The sequence below is a fragment of the Anabrus simplex genome, chromosome 10 (assembly GCF_040414725.1).
Source record: "Anabrus simplex isolate iqAnaSimp1 chromosome 10, ASM4041472v1, whole genome shotgun sequence".
Taxonomy (NCBI): Eukaryota; Metazoa; Arthropoda; class Insecta; order Orthoptera; family Tettigoniidae; genus Anabrus; species Anabrus simplex.
In genome coordinates this window covers 92,982,150-92,997,210 of record NC_090274.1, presented here as the reverse complement: position 1 = coordinate 92,997,210, position 15,061 = coordinate 92,982,150, and the positions used below count along the sequence as shown (strand labels likewise).

The following is a 15,061-nucleotide window of genomic DNA, read 5'->3' as shown; positions in this document are numbered from 1 at the left end:
CCAGTTCCTGCTAGGCAACAGGGTACATGCCGAACCTGGGTGACTGAAATGCTGATCGTTACTGCAGAACATACTAATGAACATGTCCTGTGAATATGAACTTCCTATCTGTAGTCTTTAAAGGTGTTCTGTTTTCATGAACATGAGTGTACTTCTATCAGTTGAAATGTGTTTATATTGCAAGTCTTCAATTATTACAATTCCATTAACAGCGTAGTGCACTAACAATCAAGTGCTAAAATCAGAGAACAATTTGTTTAATTTAGAACATAAGAGACTAACAGGAACGGATACAATGCATTCCTTTGTGAATATTTGTTATCTAATCTTGCATAATTTCATCAATGAAGTACAAATTGTCATCCAAATGTTATTCATGTGCATTAGGGACTAATCTTATGATATAAAAGTAAGTTATGTTGAAAGTAATAAACATGGGTGTAAATGAGTGACCTTAATAGACCTTAATGTCGTAGGATGCTGTATTTAGGAAGGTGGATAGTGTTCAATGGAAATAGCCTAGTCTTGTTAAGCGACAGAATGCGATGATAGCTCATATTTATGACCAGTGAGGAAGTAGCAACAAATATTGCATTACGGAGAGTATATTACTGAGGACATGAGGCGACCAGCTCAGTTTAAGATAATAATCACTCTCTGTGCACACTCAACAACACCAAGCTTGTCTAATTAAAGATGTACTAATTAATGCAAATTATAAACCATTATTAGTCTGTCTTCTATAATGTGTGAAGATGGATTGACAACTCTTCATAATGTGTTAAAGTGAACATTCTTCTAGTTATTTGATCATGATCCTCACAGTGAGGGTGACATAAATGCTACAATGTTCATGAAGTTAAGGTTTTCAATAAATTATGAACATACGTAATGTAATAACAATGCCTAAATAAAATGATTAATTTCACATGACCTAACTTTTGGGGGGAGGGGGATTCGAATAGTAGTGTTTGGCCAACAGTGCAAAATTAACCTAACAGGCATGGATTCGACTCGAGGCCTAACATAGCAGGCCATGGATTCAACCCTAGGCTTACCTTATAAGGTCATTAGCTATACAGACTCAAGTTTAATGTCCAAGAGTGCTGACTTAAGCTAACAGGTACAGATTTGTTGCCCGGCTTAACCTTAGAAGGGCGTTACAGACTCGAGTTTGAGATTCAGTCCCAGGCTTAACCTAACTAGATGAGATGAGACATGGTGCATGGGCTTTAGGAGCTGAGCTTGGAAGTGGATGGCAGCCATATACACTATTTTAATAGGACAAGGGAGACGGTGTAAAGCTTAATACATGTGCTTTATTCACAGGGGCATATCACTGAAAGGCGATATCAGGTCGTGGATCTGAGTGACTGCAAAAGGGCAAAAGCACAAAAGGTCAACATGGCAAAAGGACAAATGTGCAAAAGAGTTAAATGGTTAAAGGGCGAAAGTGCAAAATGGCTGAAAACAAAAGGGCAAAAGGGAATGAGCTATGGTCTAGGGCTCAGAACTGAATGTGGAACAAGATGGTGGTATGGGACTATGGAGATGGTGAAAGGTTTAACACATGTGCATTATTCACAGGGACATACCTTTATAAAGATACTTCAAGGTCCTTAAGCTGAGCGGCTGCAGAGTCAACGATGCTAGCGTGTGAGCTGATGCGAAATGTGCTGTTGGTTTTCAGGGTTTGGAAACCTAAATTTTTATTGTAAAAATTCGAGCTCAGAGATTTGAATTCTAGAGTTATTCTAGAATTTTAGAATTATAATACTCTTGATATCACTTAAGAGATTAAAACATAAGTGTTCAGAACTGAAAAGAAATGATCGCACTACATGTGACTGGAAATGGTACACAGAGCTCATCCCTTTGGACTGCTGAGTATCATGCTAAGTAAATTACTGCACACTGAAAGTTTCCATGTAATTCAAAACACCTAACGTTTGAGCTGCGAGAAATTAAAAAAGTCCCCACACCAACTGAGAATCTAACTCGGCAATCCTTCCCTTGGACTGCTGACTACCATAGTAACTAAATTATTGTGTGTACCCAACATTTGAGCTACAGGAAATGAAAAATTCGCCGACCCGACTATGTTTTGAACCCGGGTCTCATTTACTTTGGAAGCCAACAAGCATGGTAACTAAATGACTGTTCATTAACAGCTTATGTGTTTCACTGAAACACTTAGTTTTTGCGTTACAAGATTCAAACGAAAAATCAACAACAGAACTAGGATTTGAACATAGAGCTTGCTTGGATTCTAAGCTGTAGTGCTATTCAAATATCTAACTCCAAAAATCCAAACTTATTTCTGAGCAAAGAAAACAATCGCTGATTTGGGTTCTCAAACCTGGAGCTAAGTTCGACTCAGAACTAAAGGCCCTAAGTTCATAAGAAGAAAAACGTTTAAAGTCCTCAACCTGACCAGGAATCGATGACAAGCTTTCCTTTCACTGAAGACTAAGTGTAAACGATTAGCACAAACTATGATAATTAAATGTGGAAAGAGAATGCCACAAATTTTGTATTAAGTAAGGTCGTGACATATGTGCGTCTCAGCAAAAAAGAAAATTGATTGTAGGAACATTCTGATTAGACTTGTAAATCTTTGCTGTGACATGAAATACAAAGTTCATGGTTTTTGCAATTAGCCTAGTATGCTCATCTCTGAAAAAGAACATTGGCGCAACGAGCAACTTGACTAAACTTGGAAGTAACATACTTGCTATGACAGGGAATACAAAGTTTATTGTTCGCGCATTGAACTGTGGGCTGCAGATTTGAAACCTGGAGATGTGTAACTGCCTGCTCTAATGTTTACATCACTTGGTACCTAACATTAGAGCAACACGCATTTAAAAAATCCCCATGCCACCTGGTAATCAAACTCGGCACACTTTCCCTTGGACTGTTGACTATCATAATAGCTAAAGGATTCAAAACACACAACCATCGAGCTAAAATAAATTAAAAATCACCAACCAGACAAGGCATCGAACCAGTGGCTTCTTTACATAGGCAACTAAATGACTGTACATTAAAAGCTTGTGTGTTTAATTGAAACACATCAAGTTCGACTTCCTTTCACGGGGAGGGGGGACAATAATAATATTCTCTTTACGTCTTACTAACTACACACGAACGTTTGAAAAGTTTGCTATAAAAATTTTGAAGATCAAAGCTGCTTTCCTGCTGAATACTCAACATTCATGCATAATAAGAAAGATAAGGCCAGCACTTTAACCGCCTGAGCTACTCAGTTCCGCAATTAATTTGCTAAGTTGCTAAGTGCAGAAATTTCAATCCCCGATTCAAATAATTTTTCCGGGATAATCTGTGGAACGCAGAGAGGTGAAAAAAGGTGTCAGCTTGAATGGGTCTATCTACGATATCAAAGATTAATTTAAACATTAAAATAAAAGTTATGTTTCTTTTCAGATCTCAAACTTAACAAATTTTTTCACTAGGTGAAGGAAGAAAATGTCAGATACAAAACAGCAAACTAAAACAGAAATCCAAGGGTTGGAAATTACAAGTTTTGAGCTTCCAGCTCCAATTTACAAGTTTACAAAATCACAAATGTTGTGTTTGGTCAGATAACGAGAGATATCTCCCAAGACACAGTTCAAGAGCACCTTGCTCCAAACGTTACACGTACAGCATTCCGAAGGCCCCACTCAATATTACACCAATATCACCAGAGAGTTTACATGATCTTTAAATTCAACCAAGGAGGCTATGCTCCCAATTTCTTGCAGGCTGCTCAAGGCAACATTACACAAACCTTACAATTTCTGGCCTCTCTAGGCACAACCTACAATTTACAATTCCTTTACACAGGGGTATCTATTACCCATACTACTTTGTGAAAAAGAAGAACAGGATAAAATACTGGCCCAAACTCAAAATGTATGGAGTCGTACACTTGCGCTCCTTTAAAACCAAGTTTTTAAACCCTACCTGGGCTTGTGGCTCGATGATGCAGAGGCTAGGGAATCCCACACTACTGAGGTGACTCAAAAGAGAAGTTAATGAGTGATTTACAGGAGAAAAAAAAGTTACAAAATCGTAGTCACCTCAAGATAAATTGAACGGGAATTCGAGATGGTAAAGCACTCTCTATTCCCCGATTTACAGTTTAATTCTGTATGAAATTTTACATTAGCAGAAAGAAAGTTTACGTTTTAGAAAACAGATGGTTACATAGTTAAAAATAATAGAACCTACCCCTCGGGTGAGTTTGCGGAGATAGATACAGAGATAGAAAACGGGTGGCTTTTACCTGGGCTGATGTACTTCCTGCCGAACAATTAGGCACACCGCCTTCTCAATTAACATACACACTCAGAAATTTGACGAGAATAAGACAAGGTAACTAGAAAAAGCCACGGCTTTTATAGCCGACGGGAGGGTTCGAGAAGGCTCCGGACTAAATCCGACCACACCCTCTCAATTTATTGGATACTCAAAACGATACAAGAAGCTTATGATTGGCTGAAAAATAAATGCAGAAAATTTGTGATTGGCCAGACTCGAAAGCTGGCGGGATGAGAAGGAAGTGTTGCAAACCATGAACTATCAAAATACATGAAAGTCAATTTAGTTGAGAAAATGTATAAACACAAGTCTTCTTAAAATACTTTAATTATTCCACCTTGACCAGAGTGCATGACCTCAGTTTCTGTAGGGACATCTATGGAGAAAAGTTCAAACTTCTTGATGTACACCAAAACAAAACAAAGAAATCCAGTCAGTTTAGGTAACTTTAAAATAAAATATTACTCAGTTATTCAGTAGTGACATCTTCTGATCAATGTACCAGCTTTATGCATTAGCAGTTTCAAGTTTGTTCGATAGATGGTGTCCCTCAAGGCACTTCTTTTAACTGTGCGGGGTTGAGGTGTACCTCCCGGTACAAATATTATAAGTCACAATGACTAGTAACACCACAGACCACATTACGAAGAACAAGAATATTTTTCACTTCCCAAGAGATGGCTGCAATGTGTGTAGTATACAAGCGAACGCTCACAGAAAACAAGCATATCACTTGCAACTTGTATGAACAAATTACTGTATTATCTAGAAATTAATATAATCAAAAATTAATATAATCAATAAGATAACAACGGTGTTTCATTTGGAAACAACTAGTAAAATATCCTGTAACAGAAGCAAATCAATGTATCTTTTAGCTACTTTGTGTTCAAAACTGTTTACGAATTCAAAAGTATTAGTAGGAATGATACCAGATCCCAAATGACATAGAATAGAGGTCTTTGGAATAATTCTAACGCAAGATTATGGAACAACTTGAAGGAAAAGTGTAAACTAGGTAAGTAAACAGTCAATCTCATAAAAAAGTATATTTTCTGTAAGACTATCAATCATGTGCCCTGAAATGAAGGATCAAACCCTGGCATCTGTTGAGCAATTTTTTACCCATTTCCATTTCCTGATGATGGCTTATCAAATTATGTACATTACCTCAAGAGAGTTTTCCTGCGATGACCCTGGCTCTGTTAACTCCGATTTAACTTCTTCTTTCAGAGCTATCACTTCTGATACATGTTCAAAATTTTCCTGTGGAAAATAAGATATTAGGTATGCTCTTAACACACATCTAGAAATAGAGTCACTAACAAATGAGCATGTTAATTCAGTATTACAGTTACTTTCAGAATTTCACTAATGATTAAGGAAGATTTCTAGCAACAGAGAACTGTTATAACCAAAGGCTGTACTGAGAATGGTGTTACTATACTTGCCCACTCCTTATGTCAGAGAAAGGACAAGACTTACAATAAAATATAAAATGCAAAAAAATGTCTAGCCATATCAGAAGATATAATACCAGGGATGGAATTGGAGCAATCTCATACAGAATTTGGAAGGAAGCAGTGATAGGCATCAACACTAAATTGTATGACCTGTTTTCATAAGTACAATCATATCAATCAAATCATAGAAGTTGTGTGAACCAATTAGAAGTGTTACAAGTGTTCTAAATAATTTTTTGTTCTCAGCATAGAGTTTGTTTATAGACAGATTAAAATAAGTTGAAATAAAGGAATCATATTCCCTACTCTGGTTTTGCTGAGATCACAGGGGCTACATAAAGCATTAAGGCATTTCTGTTTCAAACAGCATATTTCAATGCTTCCAAGTTTATATGAAAAACGTAAACATGAAAGAAGGAGACTTATCACAGTCATATTACAGCAAAAGACGTGATGTAGCCCAAAGTAAAGGCAACTAGAAATGAAATATTTTACTACTACAAACATGTTATGTAGTGTTCTTTGAAGTGTAGGGATGAGAACACTGTCAGTGCAGGGTCAGCAGTGTTGGAGTGTACATCTGGAGTTTCAGAAGATTAATTATGGTCTACTACAATACATTTAAATTTTTTACTTGGATTCATAAAACCTTGTCGGCATTAAAGGGGGGAAGGGACTGTGATTAAAAGCTTATGTTTTAATATAAGTTTAACTACTAATAAAAGTGAATTAAGGTAACAAATTCTAGAATGTACCAAGTTAATGCATTCAATATAGAAGTGAACAGTAGCTGAACTAAGGAATGGATGAAAAGGATGCACAAAAACGACAGGGAAGTAATGAAAAAGAGGAAAGAAAAAACTCTGTTTAATGTGCCTTAAGAAATTATTCTCGGAAATCCTGCATTCTAGAGCCCTTAGATATGGTTCTCTATATAACATAAGCTGACCTGCATTTGAGGAATAAAATGAGCTAATCACTATTCTGCCTTTCTAAATGAATTCAATGCCGGAGCAAAATACTTATTTTGAGAGAATGTATATTCAGATTTTGAGCTATTTTATCCCTCACATGTCATAGGCAAATCTGCTCTTTCCTTAACACACACATCTTCCAGCATATTGTGGATGTGAGGGTAACCCAGAATAATCACACCTGTGTTGACATTTTATTTAGCAGACTGGCGTATCATCTCAAAAACACTAACGAATGGTTTGTGATTTAACTTCTTCTACACTAATTATGGTAGAAGTAATAATTTTTAACATGGTGGTGCAGTAGTGTTGGAGAATATTATTTTTTAAATCAGTACAATGGGCCAACCATCCTCTATTATAATCGGAGAGGGAAAATAGAATAGGTGCATCCCCTAAACAAAAGTAATTTTGATACTGGCAGTAAAAAGTACAGACTAATCCAACCCCAACCTTAAGTTCCTAAGAGTTGGCAGCTTTGTGTAGCATGTTGTGGTGTATTCCCAGACAAAGAAACAAAACAGAGTCGTACTACACTTAGATGTCCATGCAGCAAATGGTGACGGCTGGTGTTAATATTGGGGAAACACATAGTAAATTATGCCCCTGCCAAACTTATTGAACTGCTAAGGATAAAATTCTGATCTCTATAAAGTTATCAGAAATGAGACTTACAAGTGATGCATATGTTGCTCCTTCAAGCCCGGCTGGTTCCTCTTTGATCTTTACTTCAAGGTCCATTTTGTACTGCAACTGAAGTAGTTAGAAGGTGCTGGGATTATTGATTACTTCCAATGACTTTACACTGAAACATAAGCCAGAAAAATATATTACCTTATTGATGTAATATCTACTTATGTTATTTGTCAACAGACTAAGCAACAAGCTTGTAATTTTACATGACCATCAAGATTATGATCATACTGAAGAACTCAAAATTTGACATGACTGTTGATATTGTGATCAGAGCTAAGGACCTCAAGCTTTCTACGACTGATACTTTGATCATAGCTAAGGACATCCAGTTTTAAATGACTTCTAAAACAGTGATCACTTCCATAGGTAATATAAGTTAACATATCTCTCAATATCAAGATCATAGTCAAAGGACCCCTAGTATTATATGACACCATATATCATATTAATAGCTATATAACATACAGTTTAATATGGAACTGAAACCACAACAAGATGACCTTTCTTATTAAAAATCCAACATGCATCGCTTGTGATCGAAATGCACAAAACTTCTTGAAAATTCAATGACTATTCCGTTTGCATATCACTGTGATCACCTGGGTCCATATCTTGGAATCTTCCTACAATTTATGAAAACCTATAACCTGTTTTCCAATCATTGACCGGGTGTCCCAAAGTGATTTATTAATGACTGATAGATGCTATGAAATGAGAATGGAGAGTGTTGCTGGAATGAAAGATGACAGGGAAAACTGGAGTACCTGGAAAAAACCTGTTCCGCCTCCGATTTGTCCGGCACAAATATCACATGGAATGACCGGGATTTGAACCACGGTATCCAGCGGTGAGAGGCCGACGCGCTGCCGTCTGAGCCACGGAGGCTCCCTTCCTATAATGTATATCCTTTGCAATTAGCTTCAAAACTAACTGAACAAGATCACAGCTCTTTGGGATTTTTTCTATCAAAATTATCCTTCTCAGGATCAAATTCTCTCAAAACATTCTCCTCCCATCCAGCTGATTCACTATCTCTTTATTTGAGATATGTTCTATCAATCTGATCATCAAGAACTTCTGATATCATGGCCATTCAAAGGCTTCAACTCTGTTTTTTCGGCACCAGTTACTATCTATGTTTCACTTCCATATGATGTCGTACTCCATATTCAGTGTAAACATAATTTTTAATTTTTTCAATCTGTGAACCTAAAGAAGGAGAATAGATGTGAATTTAGGCTGGATTCAGTGATGATATTTATTAATAATTAGAAGGCATATGTTAGTGTACCATGGCAAGTGGTCTCGGATGCATTGATAAAAAGGAAGGCAGGGAGAGGAGAAGAACCAATTATGAAAGCCATGAATGACAAGTGAGTAAGTAGTATGAATACTACGACGGGACAAACTAACTGGTTCAAAGTAGAAACAGGACTTCAAAAAGGATGTGTTTTATCCCCTCCAATCTTAATTAGTCATGGATGAAATCCACAAAAGTATACAAAATAATGGGAACCATCTTTGCAGATGACACAGTAATATGCGGAAAAGATGAAATGGAAGCACAAGAACAAGATGCTGTATGGAATCAGGAGATAGAGAAATATGGAATGAAAATAAGTGTGGAAAAGTGTATGACAGTAGTGGTGTCGAGAGGTAATAGAGAAGAAAGTGGGAATATTGAAGTAAATGGAAGACCATTAGAAGTTGTGGAAAAAGCTTCAAGTATTTGGGGAGAATTATTCCAGAAGATGAGAAAATAAATTAAGAAATTGGAAAGAGAATTGAACAAGCCAATGAGTTTTACTAATGTGTGAGATGTATAGTCTGTAACTGGGACGTCCGAAAAGTATGTGAGAAAATTCTGCACCCAATTTATTACACAACAATTTTGACATATGCATCAGACACATGGACAACAATAAAACATGACGAAAGCAGAATGCAAGAGGCCAAGATTAAATTACTTAAGATAAATAATAGGGAGGTCATGAAGGAATAAAGTCAGAAACATAGATATCAGGGAGAGGATTCAATTCCGTGAACTGAAAGGCAAGATAGATCCCGTAAGCTAAAATGGTATGGACACATGATGAGAACGCAAAAGGATAGAGTACCAAAGTAAGTATTTACAGAGAAAGTCATAGGAGAAAGACATCGGGGAATGCCCAGAAGGGGGTGAATGGATATGGAAAGGAGAGTACAGAGAAGAATGGAGTAGATGTAGAAAAAATATTCGAGGAAGGAAGGGAGTAGTGGAGAAAAACTGAGGAGGTACTTGATTCACATTTTAATGCAAAAGACTGGAAATGGAAAATGAAGAAAATTCTACTGATATGAAGACAGAAATTTATACAATTGTCCTATCAGCTCATTGCACTGAGCAATGCCATCAACAATTACTTAAGTGTCCTTTCTTTATTTTTCTGCGCATGTCACGTCTAATGACACAACCGAGTGGTGTTTACCAGAGCGCCCCTTGTAGGGAGTTCCATGTCAAACAATTGGTTTAAATGTTTAGCAGTTTCAATCAATCAATACTGATATGCATTTAGGGCAGTCACCCAGGTGGCAGATTCCCTATCTGTTGTTTTACTAATATTTTCCTAAATGATTTCAAAGAAACTAGAAATTTATTGGACATCTCTCTTGGTAACTTATTCCAATCCATAACTCCCCTTCCTACAAATTAATATTTGCCCCAGTTTGTCCTCTTGAATTTCAACTTTATCTTCATATTGTGATCTTTCCTACTTTTAAAGACGCCACTCAAACGTATTCGTTTACTAATGTCATTCCAGGCCATCTCCCCACTAACAGCTCGGAACATCCACTTGTTACAAACCATCACTCTCATTTTTGTTCGATACTGAAAACACTTAGTTTACAAAAGGAGTATATTTATTACCCCACCTATTCAATACAATTAATACCTCGTTATGTGGTTAAATAAACATAGAAGTTCCAAATTTTAAGGGGACATGTTCCGCCCTTCTTTTATTGGGCATCATCAGCCTTATTTACACTTAAAACAAACATTATTTAGAGGACATTGATATTTATGATTTACAAAAATTGAACTGCGATGTCTTAAGGTTAAAAACGCTGAGGAATAATAGGTATAAAATATGATGTTGAGACATGACATGGGGCCGATGACCTTCGATGTTAGGCCCCTTAAAACAACAAGCATAATCATCATCACGAGACATGACAAATACAACACATGTTAAAATCATTGTACACAATTTTAAAATCTTTGTCCAAAAGAACATTTATGCCATATAAAATTCTAAAAACAACTCTTGTCTGGAACTGAAGTGGATCTTCTTTGTAAAAAAATTCGAGCCTATGTTAGCTTGAGGCAATTGTCAATACAAGTCTTCCATAAACTAGATTGGTTGAAACGCTGAGGTTGGATTTTGTTTATTTTTGTAAAGAGAAGCTAAAGAATATTGGCCAGGAAAAAACACGAATGTTTTGAATTATATTATTAAGTTGGTTGATCCATAAATTATCATAATATATCGTAATATAACCCATGCAAATAAAGATGTTGATGTGCTGGTTGAAGCTGCTTTTGAGACGAGTATATCTGGTATTTGACAGGTATGTTTGACTGTCTCGTGAAAGTGCAGTCCCTCTAGAAGATGTAGAGCATCGTGGAAAAGGATGTGGTTATACTGTAATGACACAAAAAAGAAAGACGTGTATCACGGTGTGTGTTTAACCTTCCACTCAATATTCCCCTCCTCCTCTACCGCATCGATACAACACGAGGAGTAGGAATTCCAGGCAGAACAATGATGTTAATACACTAAGATATACATAGTTACGGCAAATGAGTAAGTACCCGTTTTACATAATACATAACTCTTGGATATTAACATATGATTTAAACACTCTTCTTCTTTTTTCTTGTTCCATTACAGTAAAACCATATCCTTTTCCACGATGCTCTACATCTTCTAGAGGGACTACACTTTCACGAGACAGTCAAGCATACCTGTCAAATACCAGATATACTCGTCTTAAAAGCAGCTTCAACCAGCACATCAACATCTTTTTTGCATTGGTTATATTACGATAATTTATGGATCAACCAACTTAATAAGGTAATTTGAAACATTTGCCTTTTCTCCCGGCCAATATTCTTTAGCTGCTGTTTGCAAAACGATACAAAATCCAACCTCAACATTTCAACCAATCTACTTTATTGAAGACTAGTATTGACCTCTGCCTCAAGCTAACATATGCTCGAATTTTCTTACGAAGATGATCCACTTCAGTGCCAGACAAGAGTTGTTTTTAGAATTTTATATGATATTCTTTTGGCCAAAGATTTTAAAATTGTTTACAATGATTTTAGCATGTGTTGTATATGTCATGTCACAACATCATACTTTATACCTACTATTCCTTAGTGTCTTTGACCTTAAAAAACCCAGTTCAATTTTTATAAATCATAAATGTCAATGTCCTCTAAATAATGTTTGTTTTAAGATTAAATAAGGCTGATGATGTCCAATAAAGGAAGGGCAAAACGTGTCCCCTTAAAATTTAGAATTTCTATGTTTATTTAACTACAAAGCGTGGTATTAATTGTAATGAATAGACTCCTTTTGTAAACTAAGTGACATACCACTTAGTAGAATAGCTCGTCTTCTCCCAATTCTTCCCAGCCCAAACTTTGCAGCACTTTTTTAAGGGTAATCTTTTGTCGGAAATCACCCAGAACAAATTGAGCTGCTTTTCCTTGGATTTTTTGCAGCTCTTGAATCAGGTAATCCTGGTGAGGGTCCCATACACTCGAACCATACTCTAGTTGGGGTTTAACCAGAGATTTATATGCCCTCTCCTTTACATCCTTACCACAACCCCTAAACACCCTCATAACCATGTGCAGAGATCTGTACCCTTTATTTACAATCCCATTTATGTGATTACCCCAATTAAGATCTTTCCTTATATTAAACCTAGATACTTACAATGATCCCCAAAAGGAACTTTCACCCCATCAATGCAGTAATTAAAACTGAGAGGACTTTTCCTACTTGTAAAACTCACAACCTGACTTTTAACCCCGTTTATCAACATACCATTGCCTGCTGTCCATCTCACAATATTTTTGAGGTCACGTTGCTGTTGCTCACAATCTTGTAACTTATTTATCACTCTATAGAGAATAACATCATCCGCAAAAAGCCTTACCTCTGATTCCACTCCTTTACTCATATCATTTATATATGTATAAGAAAACATAAAGGTCCAATAATACTGAACTGAGGAATTCCCCTCTTAGTTATTACAGGGGCAGATAAAGCTTTGCCTACTCTAATTCTCTGAGATCTATTTACTAGAAATATAGCAACCAATTCAGTCACTGTTTTGTCTAATTGAACTCCACTCATTTTTGCCAGTAGTCTCCCATGATCCACCCTATCAAATGCTTTAGACAGGTCAATCACGATACAGTCCATCTGACATTCTGAATCCAATAGAATCCTACAAGTTGAGCTTCAGTGGAATAACTTTACCTAAAACCGAACTGCCTTCTATCGAACCAGTTATTTATTTCGCAAACATATCTAATATAATCAGAAAGAATGCCTTCCCATAGCTTACAAACAATGCATGTGAAACTTACTGGCCTGTAATTTTCAGCTTTATGTCTACAACTCTTTCCTTTATACCCAGGGGCTACTATAGCAACTCTCCATTCATTTGGTATAGCTCCTTCAACCGAACAATAATCAAATAAGTACTTCAGATATGGTACTAATCCCAACCCATAATCTTTAGTATATCCACAGAAATATTATCAATTCCAGCCGCTTTTCTAGTTTTCAACTTTGTATCTTATTGTAAATGTCACTGTTTTGATATGTAAATTTTAATACTTATTTGGCATTAGTCTCCTCCCCTATCTGGACATTATCCTTGAAACCAACAACGGTTTATTATTCCCCACGTGGTACGAAAATTGTCTATGTTGAATACCTCGAGTAGTGCCTCAGAGAATTCATTTCACCCGATAGCAGTTTTCATTAGTCACTTTGTGATATTTTACTGTAAATGTAAACATACTGCACTAACAATGAACACTACAATTTCTCCTACAGGTAATATAAAGTTCATTTCACCCGACAGCAGTTTTCATTAGTCACTTTGTGAGATTTTACTGTAAATGTAAACATACTGCACTAACAATGAATACTACAATTTCTCCTACAGGTAATATAAACTTCGTTTCTATGGCTAATTGAGTCGATAATTACACATTGCCAGGGAACTGATTTTTATGTAAACACATATATATTCAGGAAACTATGCTCAATTGTATTTTGTATATTTCAATGTAGGGGACAATTCTGAAATGTGCCATGTTTACTTGTTCTGGCCATCACAGTTTATTCTATTAATATATTTTCGGCTTTACTTCCAAGCAACTGCCTTTTACAGTTTCCACAGCCAGAATTTATTCCAGAAGATTGTTTTTCATTCCTGCTAGCAGTTTAATGTTGCACTAACAACTCCAAAGTAAAGGGATAGGATTAGGTACGCAAGGTTAATTAATGATAAAATGGCGAAACCACGGAAACGCTTTCCAGGGCTGCAGATCCAAGGAGTCGACCCCATGCAAACTCACCGCCATTCGCCCCTAAAAATATTTACACACAAATAAATCAGGGAGGCAGGCAACTGTTACCTAAATCATCACGAATAAATACTGCATACAGCTGCTGTGGCATAATGATGTGATACAGAAGAATCTCCATAACAACACCTATATAACAAGATACAGATATCCTAAATGGAAACCTCTGAAGATTTCGAACCCTAATGCCATTTGTCGCAGCATTCAACATTTCAGAATTGTCCCCTAAATTCAACATTCACAGCGTCACTATAAAATTGCAAACAGAGGTAAATAACACAGCAAAACAATAATTAAAATTACACACTATATATTGCAAAATCTTTCTGAAACTACCATCCGCATTTCTTCATCTGCGTAGCTCTTCAGAAAATAAATCCTCATTTCACTAAATGTAGATATACGGTACATTGCTACTACACAAAACTTGCGGGCACTTGCAACGCACAGGCTGGGAGTTTTCTAAAAAGCAAGCTAGTTATATACGTACTCATTTTTAACGCTTAATTAAAAATAAAATTTAATAAAATTAATAACATTAAATAGTAAAAATTAGTAGAATGCTGGAACTGAGAAAGATTATTATTAACTTATAATATTCTCAATTGAGATCTATATATTTAGCAAAAGTAAATGATTGAACTTGAACATTACCGACAATATGTTAGAGGTTGTGAACAGTGTAAAATGATAGAAAACACAATTCCTCAATGAAGAAAATCCGTAAATCTGTGAACGACATAAGCTGGTGAATTACGCACCTTATATAACAAAATTCCAACCACTTCGAAACAGAATCGGGTGTTTGAATTTAGTTTAATCACTTGAAACAAACTCTTGAAGAACAAATTTGATTTCCAACAGTCAGTAGAACAGGCTGAATTTAGGAAAGGGTGTATTACTAGTGACAACTAAAGAGTATGCAACACTTCTCCTGCTTCTGC

At 36.2% G+C, this 15,061-nt stretch overlaps 1 protein-coding gene across 1 annotated transcript in view; it reads right to left on the bottom strand.

Moving 5' to 3' along the window:
- Positions 1-14,855, bottom strand: part of LOC136881863 (zinc finger protein 665-like) — a 46,394-nt gene extending 31,539 nt beyond the window's left edge. The window contains exons 1-3 of the mRNA XM_068229402.1: positions 14,772-14,855; positions 7,439-7,568; positions 5,497-5,592 (exon numbers count right to left, since the gene is read on the bottom strand). Of these exons, the coding sequence (XP_068085503.1) occupies positions 5,497-5,592; positions 7,439-7,504 (162 nt within the window). The 5' untranslated portion in view covers positions 7,505-7,568; positions 14,772-14,855. The remainder of the gene's footprint in view (positions 1-5,496; positions 5,593-7,438; positions 7,569-14,771) is intronic.
- Between the last annotated feature and the right edge of the window lie 206 nt (positions 14,856-15,061).